This window comes from Trachurus trachurus (genome assembly GCF_905171665.1).
Source record: "Trachurus trachurus genome assembly, chromosome: 5".
In the NCBI taxonomy this organism is placed as follows: Eukaryota; Metazoa; Chordata; class Actinopteri; order Carangiformes; family Carangidae; genus Trachurus; species Trachurus trachurus.
This window is the reverse complement of record NC_139896.1, coordinates 33,709,342-33,730,886: the sequence shown is the minus strand read 5'-3', so window position 1 is coordinate 33,730,886 and position 21,545 is coordinate 33,709,342. Positions and strand designations below refer to the sequence as shown.

Below are 21,545 nucleotides of genomic sequence, written 5' to 3'. Positions count from 1 at the left end.
ATTCTGTGTGCAATGGAGGAGGTGGATGTTTTTAAGTTAATATAATATAATATTGAATAATTGAATAAAAATGCTAGGACAGCAGTGAGGAGCTTTTCTCCTTCAGCAGAAGGTAAGAACAGCCTTTCAGTGTAAAACTGCGGCGAAGATCAAACACCCAAATGCAATAGCAAAAACCCAGAACACAGCGTTGACAGAAGAGTAAGTTTAAGGTACATCACTTGGATACAGCAAAGATATTTTTCAGATCAGGACCCACCTAAAATAATAATTTCATCTTGTCCACATAAATCAATTTTGCTTTTCATCCAAAATGATATTTTGGTCATTTTAGGGCTGATGGAGACGGCACACATTGATGAAAGCCTTATGTAGTACCTTTTGTCTTTGAGATAATACCCTTCTTCTAAAATATTCTTCATTTTATGTAATGACATTGCTGAAGAGAAATTAACTTAACAGAAATAATTGATATTGATATATAGATACTTTCAACTAATGCTCAAATCCACCAAACATGTAAACAAAATATATTCTTATACCTGACAAAAAATATATATAGCAACACTATTTGTCAAGCCATGTTTTAAACCTGATACTTCAAAGATATGAACTGCATCAGCAGCTTGTTTTGCATTGTCAACACATTCATTCAATGTAAACACACTGTAGTCTGATTAGACGCCCCAAAGAAGTTCCATTGCTTACAACTCTCTTTATAAATCAATAATCGCTGATCAACTCTTAACAACTAAGTGTGTTGCTGACATCTGGTTTCAACTTCATTTAACTACCAAGCCAGAGAGATTTCACTTTCAGTTCCAGGAAATATAACAGTCATATATTTGTTTAAACTAAATGCTGACTTGAAAGTATAAATTATGCATGAATGCTTATTGTTCTTAGGTTGTAGTTTTTTTTTTTTGCACAGGAACTGAACAAAAGAAATTCCATATTTACAGACTTGTTAGCTATGGAGCAGCATTTTTACAAACTGAGTGCAAGCATTTGTCATAGTTTTGTCTAGAAAAGTATATTCTCACACACACTTGCCTGATCAAACTACAAGTTTTGCCTTAAAGCCATATTTGCATAAAAGACAATATCATGATTGAAGTAGGATGAAAGCAGCAGCCAGAGGTCGAAATGCATATGAAAAATTGATGCATCACAAAAAAAGGCATTATCATAGCTCAGAGTCCCAGATTATTTACAGTTGAGCTGCAGAGATGAACTGTAGCAAGTTAAAGCTGGAGATTTGCATGTCTAGTATTTTTAACCACACTGCGTGCGCTGTGGGAAGGTGTGGTGTTATCGGCAGGAAACCGCCTCTGCTGTCCTGTCAGTGTGTTGCTGAAATCAGGGTTGGAAGTCAGTAAAAATGAATCAAAAGAACCCGTGAATGCAGCCAGCATTAAGCCAGACACCTGAGCAGCTGAGGTTTACATTTCTTGAGATAGTGCATGTTGTTCGCTCTATGTTCATTCATGTGCTTGGCTCAGTGGCAGTTCTGACAGTTGGGATGACAAGGCTGATTATTCACTCTGCATCTACAACCACCTGTTATGTCTCCATTGCCCTGTGAAAGACAAAAAGAAAATAGTCAGCTGTACAGGTCACTCTCCTCAATGATGAAAATATCTCGCCCCCATGTGTGTGTGTTTGTGTATGTATTCACATTTGGTCCCCAGCGAGCTTGTTTAGTGACCCAGCAGATTTCTGTCTTGCACATCAGACAGCAGATCCAGTCGCAGCCGTCTTTCTTCTGGACGATGATGTCACACCGTGGACATTTCATGGCCTCCCCATTCTGCAGCAGGCTCTGTAGTCAAACCCAGTCAAACGGTGTTAAATGTTAAGTTGCATCATTAAACAGTGATGAGTCAAGAACTCTGAGCCTAGAGTGCTGTCGGAGCAACACGCGCACGGATATTTAAATATTGAGTAGCAACTTTGAAAAAGTCAGACAAATACTTCACAGTTAAACTTCCAGATAAAACAGAACTGATAGGCAAGATGCTGGTTAAAGTTTTTGACTCATCTGGTTCTGTTTTCTGTTTCTGGTGTAGTAAATACACTATTATTAGTCAGTGCTATACATGTATGCAGCAAGCTATCTTTATTTTATTTACTATTATTATTATTATTAGAGTTACTGTTGCTTTTGTCATCTCTGTTATTATCACCCCATGATAAGTTACTGTTCACAGGAGAAACCATGGACAAAGGAAGGTGCATATGGGGCAGATTAACTCACTATTATTACGGTTATTATTGTTATCTTGTAATTATCATTTCTCATTTTTCAGATACTCAAGTTACCTATACATTTTGGTAATATACCTGTTCAGGAGTGCTGTGTTAGAGAGTGTAGGTGCTTTTGCAATGAATACATTTAGAAATTTTTTTTCTTTCCTTTTCTTTTCTTTTTTAACCTATTTTCTTTCTGTATATGCTTTGATGAGATGTACATGTATGAGCTGTTTCTTCAAACAAAAACTTTAATAGCAAAAAAAAAACCAGACACTTCATCAGCACACACATCTGTTTTTTTTCATGACTAGAATATTCACAGTCCACGAGACAAGATAAAAAAAAGAGAAAACCTCTATGAGAAGGCTTAGAGTACGACACTAAAGTTCAAAAGTTCAAATGTTGCATCACTGCACAAGAAATAGACTGTACTGTTGCTCATAATGAACAGAAATAATAAAAAACAAGGTTGTCTCTGTTCCACATGCAGATGTTTATAGTTGAATGGCAGCTGTTGTAAATCTGACCCACCTCCAGCATCTGCTTGGTCTGCTGAGCCGCCTCGTCGTTGGCCGCCCGGATGCGCAGGTCATCCTGGTAGTCCTTGCAATTCATATCTTTGTGGATGGCCTGAAAAAAAAACCCACACACACAGCAGCTCTTATGCATGTGTCAAAAGAAATGCTTTACTCACTCAATAGAATAAATGTAAGGCAGCTAACCCTGCAGAGGATGCAGTTGGTCTCGTCGCACGTTTGGCAGTGGAACTCGTCGACCTCGTCCTCGTAGACGCACCAGCCTGGACAGTTGGGCGTCTGACAGTGGAAGCTGTGCTCGGCGCGGCTCTCTGCGATGCTCAGCCGCATCTCCAGAAACCGCTGGTGCTCCTCTTCAGTGAGCAGCTAACCAATCAGATCAATCATTTTCACATTAGGTCTAGATTTCCAAACAACCCATACAGAGTCATAACATGGATTATTTTCTAGATGACTCTGGATCAAATCTCTGATGTCTGATGTCTGAGTCTCCGTGTCTCACCTCTTTGATTTCTCTGTCCAGTATCTTGCTGTCACAGTTGTCCGGACAGGACACCTCAGCGTCTTGACAGTTCACTATTGTCCCTTTCAGACATTCCCTGGACAAGGAGACATGCACACACACAGAAGAAACAATGTCACATATAGTCCAGTCATTTTATGAAAATAGGTTGAACAAATTGCAACAGAAGCAAACTCAACTGATTTTGTATCCTCAACATGTCCTGAGTGAGGGAAAAAAGCCCCGAAGAATCCATTCATACGCCTATTAATTATTTTTCTCACGTGAATAGGGAAAAATTTTAACCTTTAGATATCTCCATGAAAATTACTGAGTTGATTACGTACATTAAGACAAACAAAAAATGTATTACAAGTTTTTTGAAATTCTTTGTTAACATGAGCAAACAGTGCATAATCTAATTATATATGGCAAATTTGCATACATACAACACCAGATCTAAACATTGGGTAGCAGGTGAAAATGTCTAGTTCAATCTTGTTGACATATTACAGGTAGGCAGTAGCTTAATGAGCTAGGGCGCTTAGGCTACCATGTAGCAGGTAGGTTCGACAGGTTCGAATCCAGTCCACGTCCTTTGCTGCAAGTCCTTCCATCTCTCCATCCCCCTTTCACAAATATCTCTCTATCTATCATTAAAGGCGAAAACGGCAAGAATACTTATACTACTTAAATCTAAAGGTTAAAAACTTTACCCTATTCACGTCTGAAAAATAATTAATAGGCGTATCATGGGATATATTTCGGTCTTTTTCGAAACTTTCCCCTAATGGGATTCTTCTGGGCTTTTTTTTCCCCTCACTGAGGACATGTTGAGGATACAAAATCAGTTGAGTTTGCTTCTGTTGCAATTTGTTCAAGGTTGAACCTCATTTTGGCTTAAAATGACTGGATTAATACTGTTCTTGTAGACGTATAGAGAGCAGACAATATGAGATGCTACAAAGCAGTTTCCTGTCTGACCTGCAGAAGGTGTGCAGACACTCCCTGAGCACAATGCCCTCTCCTGGCTCCACGGTAGAGAAACAGATGGGACAGTCAGTCTGTGTGACATTGGGGATAAGGTTCTGGTCTTCTGTTGCCAACAAGCGCAGGTAGTTCCTCTCTCGTTCTTCCTGCTTAGCCTTCATTATCCAGCAAGAGAGAGAGATACATACACAGCACACAGATCCATTAAAACATCAGAACTTTGTGTTTCCAGAAAATGTAAAGGGAAGCAACTAGACTGTTAAAATGAGCATCAGCAAAGTTTTCATTTACACAATTCTGGTGGTGTTATGCAAACTCTTCCATGCATAATTTTATTTAGTTGAGAATATTACTATTACTTATACTAATACTAATATTACTATTACAAATACTTTACTTCCAGGAAAATAAACTGCCACTGAAATGACTCTGTGAAGCATTTTAGGCCTTTTTACTGCCATTTTTATTTGCACTCTAGAAGCATAGATTCTCAGTTCTATTTAAGATATTTTATAGTAAATCTAGCCTTGTATCCTATTTATTCTCAATTTTTTTAAGCGAAACATTATGTTGTTTTTTTAATGTATGCAAGTGCATGAAAATAACTATCAAACTGATTCTGAATGTTAAAGGTGTCAGAAAAATGCATAAAGCTCTGAAGTCTGGAGCTGATGTAAATCCTCATTGCAAAGCTGCAAACCCAGCAGGTCCACACACAGGACAGCACAAGGATCTGGGCTGTTACCTGTTCATACTGCATCATGGCCAACTCTTCCTGCCGAATCCGTTGCACCTCCTGCTGGTCTGGCTGGTAGATATCAGGCACCTCGTAGCCCTCTGGGCGTTCCCCTCCACACATCTCACAGCCAGGACGCGTCGGCTTGTTCACGTATGTGCAAATGGTGCAGGCCCAGCCCAACTGCACACACAAACACAGATATTAAATTCAAATGTATTGAGGGATAACCCCTTGAGATGCATCATCTCGTCTTCCAGGGGGTCCTATACATAGAAACAATCAGACAATACAATACAGTCACATAAACACACAACACAAAACATACACTTAAAGTGTGCAAAGCGGCTCCCAAATCCCTCCCGCCCACCCCATCAGCCCCTAACCCATCACAAGGGCGAAATAGAGGTAAAAATACATTAAAATAATAATAATAATAATAATTTAAAAAACTAATAGCAACAGCAGGGGGTCTGAAACGAGGACATTAGTGAAGTCTTGAACAGATGGAAGGAAGTGACAGATCTAATAGATGGCGGTAAGTTATTCCAGTCAGAGGGGGCTTTGTGTTTGAAAGCACGTCTACCAATTTATTTTGAAGCTCTTGGGTCGGAAAAAAACAGCTGATGCGAGTGTCTGACAGAGTAAGATGGACTAGGTATTGTTTTAGGTAGAGGGAATAATTAAAGTGGACACATTTATAAATAAACTGAAGCCAATGGAATCATTGCCTACTGTTGAGAGGAAGCCAGTCAAGAGTTTGATGCATGATACAGTGATGGGTTCTATAAGGACATCTTAAAATAAATCTACAGATACTGTTAAAAGCAACATCAAGAGAGTGTACTGTAGGTATTTCTCTGATGTGTTTTGGTATATGGTGTCAGCATAGTCCATTATTGGTAGTAGCAGTTGGGTGGAGATTCTTTTCCTTACTTGAAGAGTGAAACAATTTATGGAGCGTTAAAGTATGCTGAGATTATGATTTATTCTATCAGATATAAACAACAGCTGGACATATCATCTACAGTAGGCTACATACAGACTTAAAAGTGCTGAGATGCGGGATAATGTCTGATAGTGTTTGACTGACCTGAGGTTTAGGAGCAACTGGGGGCTTAGGAGGAGGAGTTGGACGAATCTGTGGAGGCTCTGGAGGAGGAGCTGTCTTCTCACCACCACCTCCACCTAGCCCTCTAGCAAAAAGTTGCAGTGACCCCATTGACTCCACAATCCCTACAAACAGATTTCCATTCCATTAGACTTGTATTCAGTTAAATCCAACAAAACCTCTATTGACCTGTAAATGCCACTGGTTAATCCAGGCTAGTGACTGGCTCTGTCTAAAACAGGGTATTGAACCTCAATGTATTTTCTTTTTTTTTTCTTTTTTTTGATCAAGATTTTATTTCATTACTCAAAAATTAGGAAAATCATATGTGAAAAATACAATAGACAATAGACAATACTCACAAAAAAGCAAAAAAAAAGAAAAGAAAAGGGAACAGCACCAGAGCAGATGCACACAGAAAACAAGATAACTTTAATGTACAATTATATTATGAAAGAAATTTTTTTTTTAAATGAAATAGACGGATGAATGACAAAATAAGTACCGGTAAAGATGATAATAAGAATAAACAATAAGGTAACTATAATAATAATAATATATGTATAACTAGAAAATTTCCTCTCGGGAAATTTTGAAAGGCCCACGGGGCTACTGCCGGTTTTGCCATCTCTGTCAACATGGGAATCAAACCCACGATCTTAAGGTCAAGACAGAGCTGATCAGACAGACACATGGGCTGTGTTCGAAACCACATACTCCATACTGCATACTTCCATACTCCATACTACATACTAATCGATCATACAGTATGCAGAGCGTTCACACTGCTGCGTACTATGATAACCCACAATGCATTTCGCTCCTGCCCGAGCCGAAATCAGCCGCCCTGAAGCTGATTTCACTTAAGCTCTAAACTCTGTAAATATATAACTTCAGCAACATTTGAAACATTTTTAGGCGAGAAAGTACTACTTCGTATCCCCATGGTGTTGAAAAAATGACAAAATAACACCTATTTACAATTTTAGTCGGACGAAGTCGGACTTCTCTGGCGTTAGTAAAACCAGCCGTAGTGAGCACTGTACTTCCGGTTTCTGTGTCAAAATAAAGCACCCGTTGCAATTGACCATAAAGAAAGCCGTTACAATGACGTCAGTGCTCTTACTTTATAAACAGGAAGTGAACCTGTCCCCACTGTGGCTAGCTTGGAAACGCCGTTTGGACCGACCTCGTGCTCCTCCTTCTCCGTTCTTTTTTTTTTTTTTTCGCGGCAAGGAAGAGGCGGTCCTTGACGTCACGTTGCGTTGCATCTTGGGTAGTTTGAGTATGAGTAGTGACCTCATGATGTATACTCAACATTTCGGCCGAATCTAGTATGCATCCGGGAACTTCTCGCCTACTGCAAATCGCATACTGCGCAGTGTGAACATACTGCATACTCAAATCGTTAGTATGAGTAGTACGAGTAGTAGGAGAAGTATGCGGTTTCGAACACAGCCATGATCATCTTTCTATAGACCCTTTCAGAGAGTATAAACAAAGACAGGTGTTACCAAGGATACTAATTAAGGCTCCATTCCATTTAGTGTAGCAGAGCGTTTTCTAATGAGCCACACCTGTCTTTGTTTATACTCTCTGAAAGGGTCTATAAGCACTGATATGGAGGAGCTGTAACCACATTAGGGTGTGTGTGTGTGTGTGTGTGTGTGTGTAACTGTAATCACATGAAGCTGGTTCTAGAGTCTCTGTGTGTGTGTGTGACTATGAGCTGCATCCTGTGTCAGTCTGATTTAGCTGTTTCTCTGTTTATAAACATTTAAACGAGCGCCAGGTGGATTGTTTATGAAGTTAACGAGCTCTGGCCTGAGGATCACAGAGGTTACCACGGCGATAGGGGCCCCCCCAGGCTGAGACAGACAGAAACGTGGAGAAAAAGAGCGATTTTCTGCCTCTGCACTGGTCTCACATTTAGGCTTAGCGTGAGAAAACGGTAACTCCTATCAGAACAAAACACAGATCACATTGCTCTAAGGACTTACTGAAAATTTTGGTACGATTTGGTGTTTCTACAGTAAATATTTTGGAGAGGATGGCAGTTTTAAAACATCAGGCTGTTCTGCTTCTCTCAGAAAATATTTGTATTGGAGTCAATGAGGAGCAGAGACAGACGTGGCCGCACTAAGAGGCTCCGAGTTTAAATTCTGTAAGTCTCTCTGATATTTTGAGCAGATGATGAGTGACAGAACACTGGTCCCTGCAGCTATTTCATAGCTGTTGGGACCAGTGCCCGGTGCGATTGCCCGTGGCCCTAATTATACTGTGAGAAAAAAAATAAAAGCTAGAATAAATGGATAAATGACAAAAAATAAATAAAGTATAATAACAATGATGAAATAAAAATACAATAAAAATTCTGGTGCGGAAAGAAATTTTATAAACCACTAGTGGTCATTAATACACTTTGGGTCATATTACCCGGACAGAAAAATAATTAATAAAAAAGACAAGAAAAAAAAGGACAAAGAATATAAAAATATGCTCTGATACCATACAGCAATAACAATAACAATATATTTTCATAACTAATCTAAATGTATCTGTGTCCAGCAGCTTTGACCTGTCAGTGTGTGTGTGTGTGTGTGTGTTACTGACCCTCAAAGAGTTGCTGCTGCTGGTCGTGTTTGTGTTGATGCCGTGTGAGATGAGCAGCTTGGGCAGAGAGAATGAACAGGAAGGCCTGGTCTCCGGTCTTACGGATGCCGTGGCTGTATAACGTGTCCCGGTCCCGAGCCAACCGCTTGCCGATGACCCAGCGCTGCAGAAAGGGGTGGAACCCAAAGTCATGGCTGATCTGTGAAGGTGAAATTGAGGGACAAGACAGATCATTCAACAAGACAGATCATTCAACGCAGCTGCGGTGTAGCATCTGTGCAGAGGGAAAAATACTCTCACTTGTAATATGATCGATGATGGTTGTCTATGCACTGAATTTGTGCCAGTGTTCATGTATAAGTGCATTACAAGTAGATAAAGTGCTGTGGAAAATTGCAACATAAGTATAAAACTGCTAACACAGTAACAACAGAACATCTGCTGACTTCACAGTTTGCACTGTGTTTCATACCAAAGCACAGGAAATAGCAATATATAGTCAAAGTTGCTGTCACATCAGTAGGCCTACCTTGTCTTTAAGTTGTGCAATAGTCATATCAGCAGAAACCACAAGAGTGACTGGGATGTAGTTTTCTGACTGAGCGTCCTCCACTCCAACCTTCAACCTGCGGAACACAACAGCACAACGTGTCAGTGTTGTTTTAGTGTCTATTTTCCTTCTTCTTGCATAACAAGTCCAGTCAAATAACTTAGACACAGTCATGCCTGGGCACACTTTTTGTTATTCATTTCTTGTTGCCATATACTTGGCCTTTATTCTCTGTGACCCTTATCCACTTTATAATCCCCACCCCACTTTAAAAATAAACACTTCTCTACAAAAGAGGGAGGAAACGTCCCCGTGTGCAACAACACTTTGTGGTTTTTCTTGTTTTGGGAACATCATGCCAATAGTAAGGAAGTCTCACACACACACAAACACATGCCTGCACACACAGTGACGTCTCACCTTATGGAGTCCTGAGGGTAGGCCTGACTGTTGATACTGACAGACACGGGAACACCGTGTTGCGACAGCATCTGACACAGTTTCACAGCTTCGTCGCTGTTCCCGCAGCTGAGGGCTTCACCCAGGGAGAGGGCCAGTTCCTCGGCTGCAAGGGAACCAAGGGAAGGGAGGAGTTTATTTCCTCATGTCAGTTACTATAAATACACTTCATTGCCTAACAATGGCCGTCACCACTGGATAGCACTGTTTTGTGTATTATACAATACAATGGTGAGTAATTCCTCATATATTACAGGGGGGAAAAAGTCTCAGTTCCACCTGTCTGTCCTTTAGAGTGGTGTAAGTCACTTTTAGATTACAGCAGTGTGTTTATGACCAATCAAAACAATGGACACTGGACACTGTAACAGAGATCAATAATAATCAATAAACAGACTAAAATGATCGGCAACGTGTTTTAATGACAGACTCACAGACATGGGTGGTCTCGCATGAGGAGTTAAGGCGAAACTACATAAGATTAGTTTCAGCAATAACAAAATCGAAACTAAGCTGAATTGCTCACCCTCCTTCAGATTGACTCCCGGTGCAACTTTACAGGCCATGATCGCACCTGAAACGACAGGCAACACAACATGTGTCGCAGCAATCGTATGACAAACAGACGATCAAAAACACAACAACAAGAATCAGATTCAATCTCAGCTGTTTGGAAGACAAAAAGGTTTGATAACTAACTTTTCTCCGCTGCTCGCGGTGTCGCGCGCCCAACAGTCACTTCCGCGGGTCGAGTCAGCAGGTGGAGGAGGTCACGTGGACACTACAGGTGAAAGAAAAGTGACTGGACTCAACTAAACTGTGTGTTTTCTTCTAGCTTTCCTACAGCGAGTCGCCTCTGATCCTCTGACAACTGACAGCGAGACGCACAGCTGGAAACGAAAGTGAAACCAAGTCACGTTCAGGAAGAGAATTTTAAAGAAAAAGTGCACAGGTTTGTTAGTTAATGTTAAGAATTTTAAATAGGCTACACCTTGAATCAAAGGAGAAAGAAAAGATTATCTTTTTTTTTCTCCATGTAAACTGCTCTCACTTACAATTGTTTACTTCCCCCCGTTTGATTTAAGGCAGATCATTGTGTTCAAGAGTAGGCTAGTCTACACCAAGCAACTCTACATTATAATAGTAACAGTAATAAAACTTACTATAATGAAACAACCAAAGCAATGGAATATAATACTAACGTACTGGGATAATAATAAATGAATATAGTTTTTAAAAAAAATAAATAATAATGATCAACAACATCCAGCAGATGGCAGTGTCTATCTAAAGTTGGACAAATTAATGGCTCCACTGTTTGTTCTATCAGATTTTTTATTTATTTATTTATTTACAAGGTTTAACTTTGAGTTCTGTGTAAATTTATAAATAGCCTACTGTTTATTCCATTTGCACAATAAGATGTGCATGTTCAATTGTGCAAGTAACCCTCTTATGGTTTTGATTACAAAATTGGTAGGCTACAACAAATTGTTAAATACGGGATATCTGTGTTTGTTAAAAGTGACTGATAAATAAAATGATCTGTAGGAAAGAAACCTCTGCTCCTCCTGAGCTGTTCAACACTTTGATCCAGATGCGCGGCGCAACTAACGAGCCAATCAGAGCGGCTCCAGCAGGAGGGGCCAGCAGCCCTGCTCAGCAGCAGCAGCAGCAGCAGCCTGATCACAAAGTTGCAGAGCGTCTCCTCCTCCCCGCCTGCTCCGCTGTAGCTTTCACACCTGCCACCTGCTTCTTTCTCCTCCTCCTCCTCCTCCCTCTCCTCTTCTTCCTGCACACCTCCAACCTTCACTTCACTTCCCCTCCTTGCAGCCGTCAACAGTTTCCAGCGAACTGCACCGGTCAAAGTGTGTCTCGACGCGGTCCAACATGTTGGCTTGTACGGAGATGATCACTATGTGTCTGCAGTCGGCCAAACAGAAGCATCTCCGGGCTCAACAGCAGCAGCAGCAGCAGCAGCAGCAGCCGCCGCCGCCGCTCCACAGCACCGGCCAGGGGCTTAATATCTTTCATGATGTGAGTGCATCCACTGTCTTACTAATGCATCACCTTGGAAAAGTGCAGTTAGTCCACCAGATAATTAGCCTAATGCTTTTGCTGTTCATGTTTGTAAACTTCATCTTCATTGTCTTTAGATATGATCAGTAAAAGTCAAAATACATTAAAGTTCCTTCAAGGGATCATAAAAGATGAAATTATATAATACTGACATTTTTACTTGTTTCTCTAATTCCATGAAAGTGTTTTTTTTTTTTTTTTAAATCAAATGTCCTTATCCTATATACCCACATCACATTTCTAAAGATGATACAGTGTGTGCATGTGTGTGTGTTAGAGCAAAATAGGAGGCACTGCAGCTGCTTCCTCTGCATGATAAATTAAGCTCTCACAGTCAGACAGTTTTAGGGGCTGCTGGGGGGGGTCCTCCTCTTTTTTATTGGGTGCACACATACAAGAGCGCTGGAGGCACAGAACACACACACAAATCTTTTATCTAAATATTACAAAATCAATTGGATATTAAATCGTGTTATGTTGTGTCATGCTTTTTTTATATAGTTTATTGGACTTCAATGAATTTGGATTTTCTGTGTTACTTCTCTCTTTATCTCGTACATAATTACACACATACGTGCACCTGCCCCAAATGGAGCTTAAACCAACAACACCCCCGCTGGCTGATTAACCTACAACGCTGCAACAGAGACTATCCATCAACAGGCTAATTATCCAGCCATCACGTACTGTCTTGTCCTGGGTTAGTAGGCCAACGATGTGTCCAAATCTGACTGACAGCTTTCCATCTGCTCTGCCTCTAATGTAGCACACAGGCAGCTTCGTCTAAATAAGGACACACTATACTCGCATTTTGCAGAAATGTCACTTTATTTGTGCACACGCCGTGTTCCCTGAACGGATTACAGCACCAGAGTGGCTCTGCAATTAGTCCTCAGCCTTGGGTTTTTTGTTGTTGTTGTCAGAGTGGAGGCAGGCTGACAGAACACTCGGCTTGATGGTTCCCTGCTCAGAAACATGATTGTGTTTGAATTTTGTCTAAAACGGCCTGTATAGGAGATAATGGTGCTGAGAAATACTTAACACTCACAACAGCCAGACAGGGGCACGCTGTCATGGTTTTGATTACCACACTTGTCGGTTCATTGTCCCATTTCACCACATTCAGTCTTCTCTTCAGTCTGTCACTCTCGGGTTTAGTAAGGGCGAGACATTGTTCGAGATCTCATTTGTGACTGTAGGTAGCCTATACCCCAATTATTCCACTGGCAGATTTTGCCTTGAGAAATCAAAATGTTCATTTAAAGCAGGTAGAGAGAGCTGTCTCACGTCGCTGTGGCATTTCCCACAGTCCCAATGGTGCTAACGTGGCTAAATAAAGTCGGACAGGCAGATACTAAACCTAAAAAACATAGCATGAATATTTTGTGTGTGTCAGGGGAGAGAGTTGTAAAGCAGATCAATGGTGATTGATTTTCAGAGATAATGCCAGTGGATGAACTTTATAATAGCAAAGGTACACATTGATTATCAATAGAGACAAAACACACACACACACACACACACACCAGCTCAGTGGAAGTGGGAAGTAGAATGGCGATGTTAATGAATATAAAATTATGTTGGTTCTTGGAAGGTATCAGAGAAATGTATTTTCCATGTGACAGGCAGGAATATCAGTGCATCAGAGTCATTTTTACATGATGACAGAATAAGCTGCAGAGACTGTAACAACACACATTCACAGGGTAAAACACAAAGAAAAGAGTCCTGTTCAAAGACCAGGGACAATCGGTGATGGTTGAAGGAGCTGGTTATTATTCATATTGTGGGGTTTTTCTTTTTGTTGTCTTTGTTTTGTGCAGTGGTTCTGGTTTCCGAGGCTGGCTTGATTCACAGCACTTTCTCTGATTAATTTCTCTCTCCCTCTCTCTCTCTTTCTCTATCGCATCTCTTCCTCCTTTTCCTTAGCTTCATCTTTCACTGCTCTCGATTCTCGAACCAAAGAAAAAACAGGCATGTAGGCATGTAGTGAAACACAAAGGTAAAAGCAGCCGGGAACAGGAAAATATACATTACAGGCAATCTCCAGAAAAAAAAAAAAAAAAGGAAAATACGGCACGTGCAATATGCCTGGCAAAATACAGTATGATCAGTAGCTCCCGTTTCCTCTTTGTTAAGCTGAAAATCTAAAAAGGAAAGCAGCGTGTCAGCAGAGCCTGCGAGAACCCACTGTCTTAACACCTGCCACCATGACATCAGAACAGCAGCGCTCTGGGAAGCAGGTCTGACCTTTTCTGGGCTTGCTGTAAATGATGCATTATCTTCTCCTGACAGTGAAGAGCCCAAAGACACAGCCAAACAACAAACAAGTTTAACAGTACTGCACCTGGATTAAATGCTGTTTAAGATGGGTTATGGCACCAGGGGGGAGACACTTCTGACTGAGAAGGGGAGGAGGAGATTTGCTGTGCGATAAGTACGACCATATCAGATTCATGTTGTGCCATGTCATTAAAAGCAACATTAAAAAAAAACACAGCAATCTGCAGCTGTGCAGTCACCTTCAAGTCTAGACAGATGAATCAGAAACAGAATCAGAAATCAAGTGTGTTGTGAAGTGGAGTGGTGGCTTTAAAATAACCTGGCTCTTGTTATTAGTCTGGAGTGAAGTTGTAGAGAGATGGGGGTTGACAGGCGAAGGGTACGAGTGAGGGAAGCGCAGACTTTGAGCTTGTTGACCTAAGGAAAATGAAAGTGTGGGGCAGGCTCTGCTGCTATTATTAACCTGTAGGTCAGAAATGACGAGCATCACAGCACTGACCTCTGCCTGACGATGTCAACAACAGACTGAGGGGGTGGAAAAGAATCAATAGAATTGAAGAGATTACTTCATTTAATTTCTCATTTACATATCACAGTATGAAACCTATGATCATGTTACATTTTTTCAAGGTGGAGTTAATTGTGTTCTACTTGAAAATGTGATTGCAGGAGGAAATATTATAGCGCCACAACAGTTATAATTTATCATACATGTAAATAATGTATAGTTTCAGATTCTCTTTTATCTGTTTAAAGCATAAACCTGTTGAAGTACATCTCTGTGCACAGTTGGTTCTCCCTCTTCTCATTCTGACAGTGATATATAGTGGCGCACATCTTCCCCAGTTTAGTCCAATTATCTGAGCCGCATGAGAACAAAGGTGATCGTTAAAACTGTCACCCAAGCTGTCCATTGTAAACATTCATTTGGTTTACAAGAGGCACTTCAGACTACTTCAGCTGAGTCCACTGTACTGTAGTTATGTATGCATTAACTATTCAAGAGATATTTACAGTATAATAGGCATTTTGGGAGCTCTAATCTTTACTTTCACTGCAGATAAGTGGTTCAGTCATTATGGTGACACTGGGGAATATTTAAAACCTGTTTTCCTCAGATCTTGCACCGTCCTTCGATCTCAGATATTTGGCCATATGGTGAAGAGCCAAATACAAAATGTGGACGATAAAGTTGCTTATAAACAGAGAAAAACCCAAGCTGGAGTTTTTGCCTTGTGTCTTGTTCATACCAGGCTTTCCCAGTGATAGTTGCCCAATTTACACTAGAACTGATTTCAGCATATCTGTGCCAAGCGAGTTTATTTGTGCTTTAAAGCATAAACTTTTAAATACAGATGCTGTCTCTGGTTGCTGCAGATATTTAAACCTCTGGTAAAGAAAAGGCTTTTTATTATCTGTAACAATTAGAACAATACCTGCAGCCTCCGACACACTTAATTTCTCATCAGCAGGAAAGAACAGAAAGAACATGTTTTGGCGGTGTCATGTGTAAATGTCAGCCAGTTCCTCTATTAATCCTTGTCATATTCCCATTTTCCAGCGATCCAGATTCATTATTACTTGTTTAATATTTTTTTTGGTGCATTTTTTAACACAAAACACAACTGCATATGTCCAGTATTACCTGTGCCATCATTTGTGGCATGCGATTTATGATTTTTGTTTTTGCTTTTGTTGCAACTCGGTGTTGTGTTCACTTTTGATTGGGTAGCTTTGTTCCCATTAAGTGACCTATCCTCTTTTCATTCAGAAGCATCCTCATCATAGTTGCTATTTTAACAAACATGACAGACTTTGGTATCACAGACTCTCTTGGTAATCATTAACTCTCATAGTGAAACAAAAACCCCAGAAATCCCCAGACAAATCATCATCATTGTTTACTATGTGCACTGTGCAGCAGCATATATTTTATCCTTCCTCTGGTGTTCAGGTCACCAGTGACCCGTTTTCAGGTTTTAAATGCATAGAAGTACCACATAAATTTGTTTATAGCATCAAGGCTTTTTGACTTTGTCAGGAACCGCTATTTAAACAAAATAAAACAAAAAAAAGGGGGTCAATTTTGACCCGGTTATTATAGTGCAAAACCAACATTTTCATGGATAAGGAAGCCTAACAACGTAACCAAGAGATGAGAAACAAATGGAATGATAAATAATTATTTGTGGAAGGTTCAATTGAAGCCAAGGGGTTTACTGACAAAAAAGGCCCAGGGGCCCACACCAAAAATATTAAAACTAATATTTTCATGGACAATGAAGCCTAACAATGTAACCAAGAGAAGAAAAACAGATTGGATGAAAACAATGTTTTTAGTGTATTTTACAGCTGATTTAAAACATGGGTCAAAACTGACCCTAACACCATAGATGGGAGCAGAAAGCTAACACAAGACGAAGGTTAAGGAATAAGACAGCAAAAGACCGAACAAAACATTTTGATATAGCCACTTGTTTAACCTTGTTTGACCTAAAACTGTGATTCAGTCTTTCTTTGTCAGTGTAATTGTACCTGCACTCTTCCTTCTATGTCACCATTGTCAACTGGGTAAAATCTGGACTGGGGCTTCTTACAGCCACTGGCCAATCAACGCATTTAGCTGCAGCCAGTAGCCATAGCCACAGCAGCATTAGTGCCTGATGCTTAGAGCTGGTCTTTTAAATACACCACTGCTGTGGGGGATCTGCCAGCTTGGCATTCCTCTGGGCACCACTGATGAGCCTCAGCCTGTTGCTGTTGCTCTCCTGTTTATTGTTTATGCGGAATCCTAATTATGTGTAACCTGGGCAACAACTGCTCCTATGTATTAAACTAAAAAGTATAATCAACGAATGTTTAATTCATTTGCACATCCATGTCACTTGCTGCAAATTTTGTTGATGCAGCGTGTCTGTGCAAGGTGAAAATGGTTTTGAAGAGATTTTTTTTTCCACTTGAGTGGAGACAGTGACGAAGGCAGCTGCAAGATAATAACTGTTTGGCCTTACACTGATTCTGAAATTAGTATTTACCTCAGAAGAATAAACCAGTTTTCAAATTGACACATGTTACCAGCATTCAACCTGACATGAGTCACGCATTCAGAATGTAACCGCCCGTGTCACTGTCCTTGTTTGTATGACTGTTCTGTTCAGCGCAGCAGAACAAATGAACCTTGTACAGTGGACGTCACGCATCCTATTGTGTTTTTGACAAACTGCCACGATGCTTAATAATCTCTACCTGCCTATTGCAAGAATCCTTTTAGTGATGCCTGGTTAGAAGTAATAATAACCATCTCCTCTGCCCCCTTTCTGTGTTTCAGATTTTCCGCCGAGCAGACAAAAACGGTGAGTAAACAGTACACAACATGTCCTGTGATGAATAATTTGTCACAATGCATGCTCGTCGTTTCCCCCACATTCTTTCACTTGTTATTATGCCTGAGACAATCTGGGTAAGGAGAAACGAGAGAGACTTGCATGAATGACTGTTTGAGCGAATCTCCTTTCCTCTTCATGCTCCAACAAGATGCTGGCTCGTGGCCATGAGTGGAAGAACATGTCACACAGAATAAAGCACCTCTCTGTCAGTGTCGAAACAGATGACTGGGTGCTGTTTACAAATTAATGTGAGTCATGTTAACACAAGCCGAGCCAAATTATTCTTTTTCTGGCGGTGTGTGTGTGTGTGGGAGCGTGGGGGTGTTGGGGGTGTTGCATCATGAGTGTTACCTTAAAGTAGGAGTGGCCTCTATTGGATTGTGCAGTTTTAGGCAGATTTAAATTGTCATCTGGGGGGCGGTGTTTAGCTCAGTTGGTAGTCGAGCAGCCCTATCCTGCGTGTCATTCCCCACCTCTCTGCCTCCCATTTCCTGTCTCTCTCTCTCAACTGTCCTGTAGATTAAAGGTACATTGTGTAGGAATTACTCCCATCTAGCGTTGCAACTTGCGGTCGTATATTGCAAGCAACTCAATCGTATTTTTCATGCTGCATTCACGTGAAATTGGGCAGACAGCAGACGGACGACAGCTGCTGCACGTAACGGCATGAACAAGCCTCTATGTAAACAAGTGGTCCGTCAGCACGAGGCAAAACAAAACAACGTGACAATATGTTGTCATGGTGATGTCGTATTGTTTACCTGACCCACGTTTTACCGGCTTTCTCTGGACTTCTGTGACTAAAATGACATCTGGTTTGTTACCGACGGCCGTCTGCCCGACTGCAGGTGAATGCAGCATCAGTGCAACGCTCCATTCCTCCTCACTGCGTTACCGCGGTGACTTTTCACAGACGCCACCTCGACCTGAGCCGACAGCTCCGGTGTCTCCGCTGAGTTTCCGTGGTTTCCTACCGTCACGCTGCCACTGAACGTAAAAACATGGCGACACCACATGGCAGCCAGCACCGAGCTTACCCGCTCCATGTAGATATGAATGATATGAACGGCTCATTCAGAGCTGAAAGGAACACTTCACTTTGTTGATGGGGGGATTACTGATTAATGAAAAACAGACTTTTGAATGAAATAATCGATTTCGTGAATCGATAACAGGAGAAGTTACACATTTAAGGGCAAAAAATTAAAAAATTGTCATTTGGGAAACAAAGCCTGACAATGTGACTGCTGCTGTGAGCATGTCCACAAACTGAACAATCAGAATACAACCTGTTTGCAGTGACGCAGTGTGAAAACAGTGGCTGAAGGCAACACTGAAAGTTCCCATGTAGCCTATACTTGCCACTGTGCACATTGTGGATTGCATCTACTATGTGGTAGCCTAGGTGCTACTTTTGAATACAGCAGTGCAGTATTAAACTGCCTTATGCAATGCAATGTGTAGTGAGCCTTTGAGATGGCTGTTGTTGCTCAGAGTGTCAGACCCTCATGGGGGCTACAGTACATGGTTGTTGGCTTTGCTGATCAAACCATGGATGCACTGCACATAGACTCAAACAGGATTTGCTCAAGTTGCAGTTTTTCTCAATAAGTCCTGGATAACACAGTGTGATATATCATTGCTCTGTAACGTTAAGTGCATTCCGGGAGTTGTATGGGAATGAAAGTACTTTTTTTTTTTTGTCGAACCGACTTTTCCTTCGAGCTATCTCATTTAATTTTACTCAAGTGATGGTCCTGACTCTTGCAGTTTTGAACTAGTCCCAGGAAACGTGATAACGCTTGCTCCTCATAGCTGCTGGGTGTGCTAGTATGTGCTGTTGGATTAATAGTAATAGTGAAAAAAAACTGTCTGCAAGGTTTGTTATTGTTATGTCTCCACACCCATGACAGGCTAGCCAGGTATTAAGTTTTCAGGCTGGCTTTCAGCACAAACAGAAAAATGGATCCAAGGTTGAACTGATTAGAATTTGGTGGTTAAAGATCAAAGGTTGCCCTTGCAAAACACATTTCAAGTCACAAGTCACAAATTCATATGCCAATCATGACACAGTTTAACACAAATGTCTAGTGGGATAGGTCAACTTCACGGTGACATCACATGAAAAACACCTCTGGTCATTTTCATGTTCATATTCAACGCTTTAACTCCGGAAGGAGAGATTTGGACCATATTTCCTGGAGCTTGACTGGTTGGCAGAGACGTATAACAACGAGGTGTTGATTCTGTTTTAAATGTTATAGACTGTTTCTCTCTACACTATCCTGCTGTAATGGCACAGAATGATCCCATCTGTTGCTTTACTCTTGGCAAAATGCATAAACACATTTACCTCACAGAGTTGTGTCCAGCTCATATAACCGTCAGGGTCCAGACAAGCACAACTCCACCAACACAAATTATGTAGAGCACCACCCAGGACAGCTGAGCAGAGAAAGGGAAAAAAATCTCCTCTAACTTCAATTAAGTAAATGCAAATCCAGAATAAGTGAATGGGGTTTGTTGTTTATACCACAATAACTCACTTGGAAAAAAATACAGCATGCAGCCATCATTATTGTGTTGCATCCATTTAAAGAATGGGAAAATAGTCATCTTAGGCCACATAGACCCACTGCACTAGCTACATTGCTTTATTGATTGCCCCTGCCTATTACATCCAATATTAAGTAATATTTATGTGGTTTATTTAAACATCCTTGCCGTAATAATAACCTCCTTTTTCCTCTGCTGATGCTATGGTTAAGAATGTCTAATTAAGATGAAAATAGGAACCAAAGCAAATCAGGAAAAAGTGCACATTACTGAGACATTGTTGCTTTAACAAGGTGTGTGATCATTACGCCTCTAAACAGCAATTACCGGTACTTCTCAACAGCTCTTAACCTTCACTATGACGAGTCTCACATGTGATGAATGGTGCTACGGCTTCCAGCCAAATGTGTTCACCGCTAGATTTTTATTATAACGAGCTCGGCTGATATGACTGTCATGAGCCAGCTGTGGAGAGAAGGGGGGGAGGGGAATCAAAATAGTATATAGTGTGCTCCATCCATTGTTCTTTATCTTACAGTAATATATACCACAGGGATTAGACTGAATATGAAATATCAACGAACTAAGCAGCAGCAGAATGTAAAGAATAATAAGCTATTAGAACAACTGGATTTGTTGGAGTGCTTTTTTTTTTTGCTGTTCCTCCTCTCTGTCTCATCATTTCCTGTCTCACTCCATCCTGTCAATTAAAGCCAAAAAAAAACTAAAAAAAAGAAAGAAAAAGAGTTGGACTTGTTAACATGCAGACAAAGTCTTTCCTCAGCTGTAGGATGTCTTGCCTTCGAGTTTCACTAATCAATATACTTTACATTAAAATTAATCAAATGACTGAGTCTCAATCGTGACGAGCCCACAAATAACCTCCCTCTACTTTTCCCTCTGCTTCAACAGAGCATTTCAGTGTCTCTCAGCTCATGGTTTTACTTCACCTCACATCTGTCACATCTGCTGTAAAAGACAGCTGTGTTCAGCCCCAGCACCAAACATGAGACAGGTGAATTTAGCCACTAGTTGGTAAACACAGTGGAGCTTCAGCAGCTTAAGAGATAGATACTTTCAAGGAGTATGTGTAGACCAAAGCTAAAGGGAAATTTTACACTGCATTTGTCCAAGTTTGTTGCTTTGAGGTGGATTTAATTACTGCAAAACAAGATTTGCACATTCACTTTTTTTAATTAATATTTCAAAGGTATCACATGGTCTTTGAGCAGGGTAGCCAAAAAAAGAAGAAAAAAACCTTAAGCTGATTGTTAAAGATGAAAAACAGCATGTTCGTGTCCCTGAAGGTTTTTTTTTGTTTGTTTTTTACTGCAAGCACACTCTCCTTTAATAATGTTTTAAGACTCAACATCACCAGTGTGGATGAAATCCTGTGGATAATTAGACATCCTACAGAAGTTAACCAACTGTGACAACCTAATTGGCAGAATGGTCTCAGATGAGCAACCTTGTTTGACATTTCTACATGTA

General features: G+C 40.7%; 2 protein-coding genes across 2 annotated transcripts in view; one reads left to right on the top strand and one right to left on the bottom strand.

Annotated features, from left to right (window-relative positions):
- Window positions 1-196: 196 nt before the first annotated feature.
- Window positions 197-10,620, bottom strand: rbck1 (RanBP-type and C3HC4-type zinc finger containing 1). Its single transcript, XM_083971732.1, has 13 exons — window positions 10,450-10,620; window positions 10,277-10,324; window positions 9,712-9,856; window positions 9,271-9,367; window positions 8,742-8,940; window positions 6,111-6,253; window positions 5,027-5,200; window positions 4,276-4,436; window positions 3,292-3,388; window positions 2,976-3,155; window positions 2,785-2,883; window positions 1,679-1,822; window positions 197-1,579 (listed from the first exon to the last, which is right to left on the bottom strand). The coding sequence occupies exons 2-13, from the start codon at window positions 10,314-10,316 to the stop codon at window positions 1,499-1,501; spliced, it is 1,560 nt and encodes a 519-aa protein (XP_083827858.1). The 5' UTR covers window positions 10,317-10,324; window positions 10,450-10,620; the 3' UTR covers window positions 197-1,498.
- Window positions 10,621-10,652: 32 nt separating this feature from the next.
- The window catches only part of necab3 (N-terminal EF-hand calcium binding protein 3), a 41,748-nt gene continuing 30,855 nt past the window's right edge, over window positions 10,653-21,545 (top strand). Inside the window, exons 1-3 of the mRNA XM_083971046.1 lie at window positions 10,653-10,702; window positions 11,584-11,787; window positions 17,441-17,465. Coding sequence (XP_083827172.1) covers window positions 11,641-11,787; window positions 17,441-17,465 — 172 coding nt within the window. The 5' untranslated portion in view covers window positions 10,653-10,702; window positions 11,584-11,640. The remainder of the gene's footprint in view (window positions 10,703-11,583; window positions 11,788-17,440; window positions 17,466-21,545) is intronic.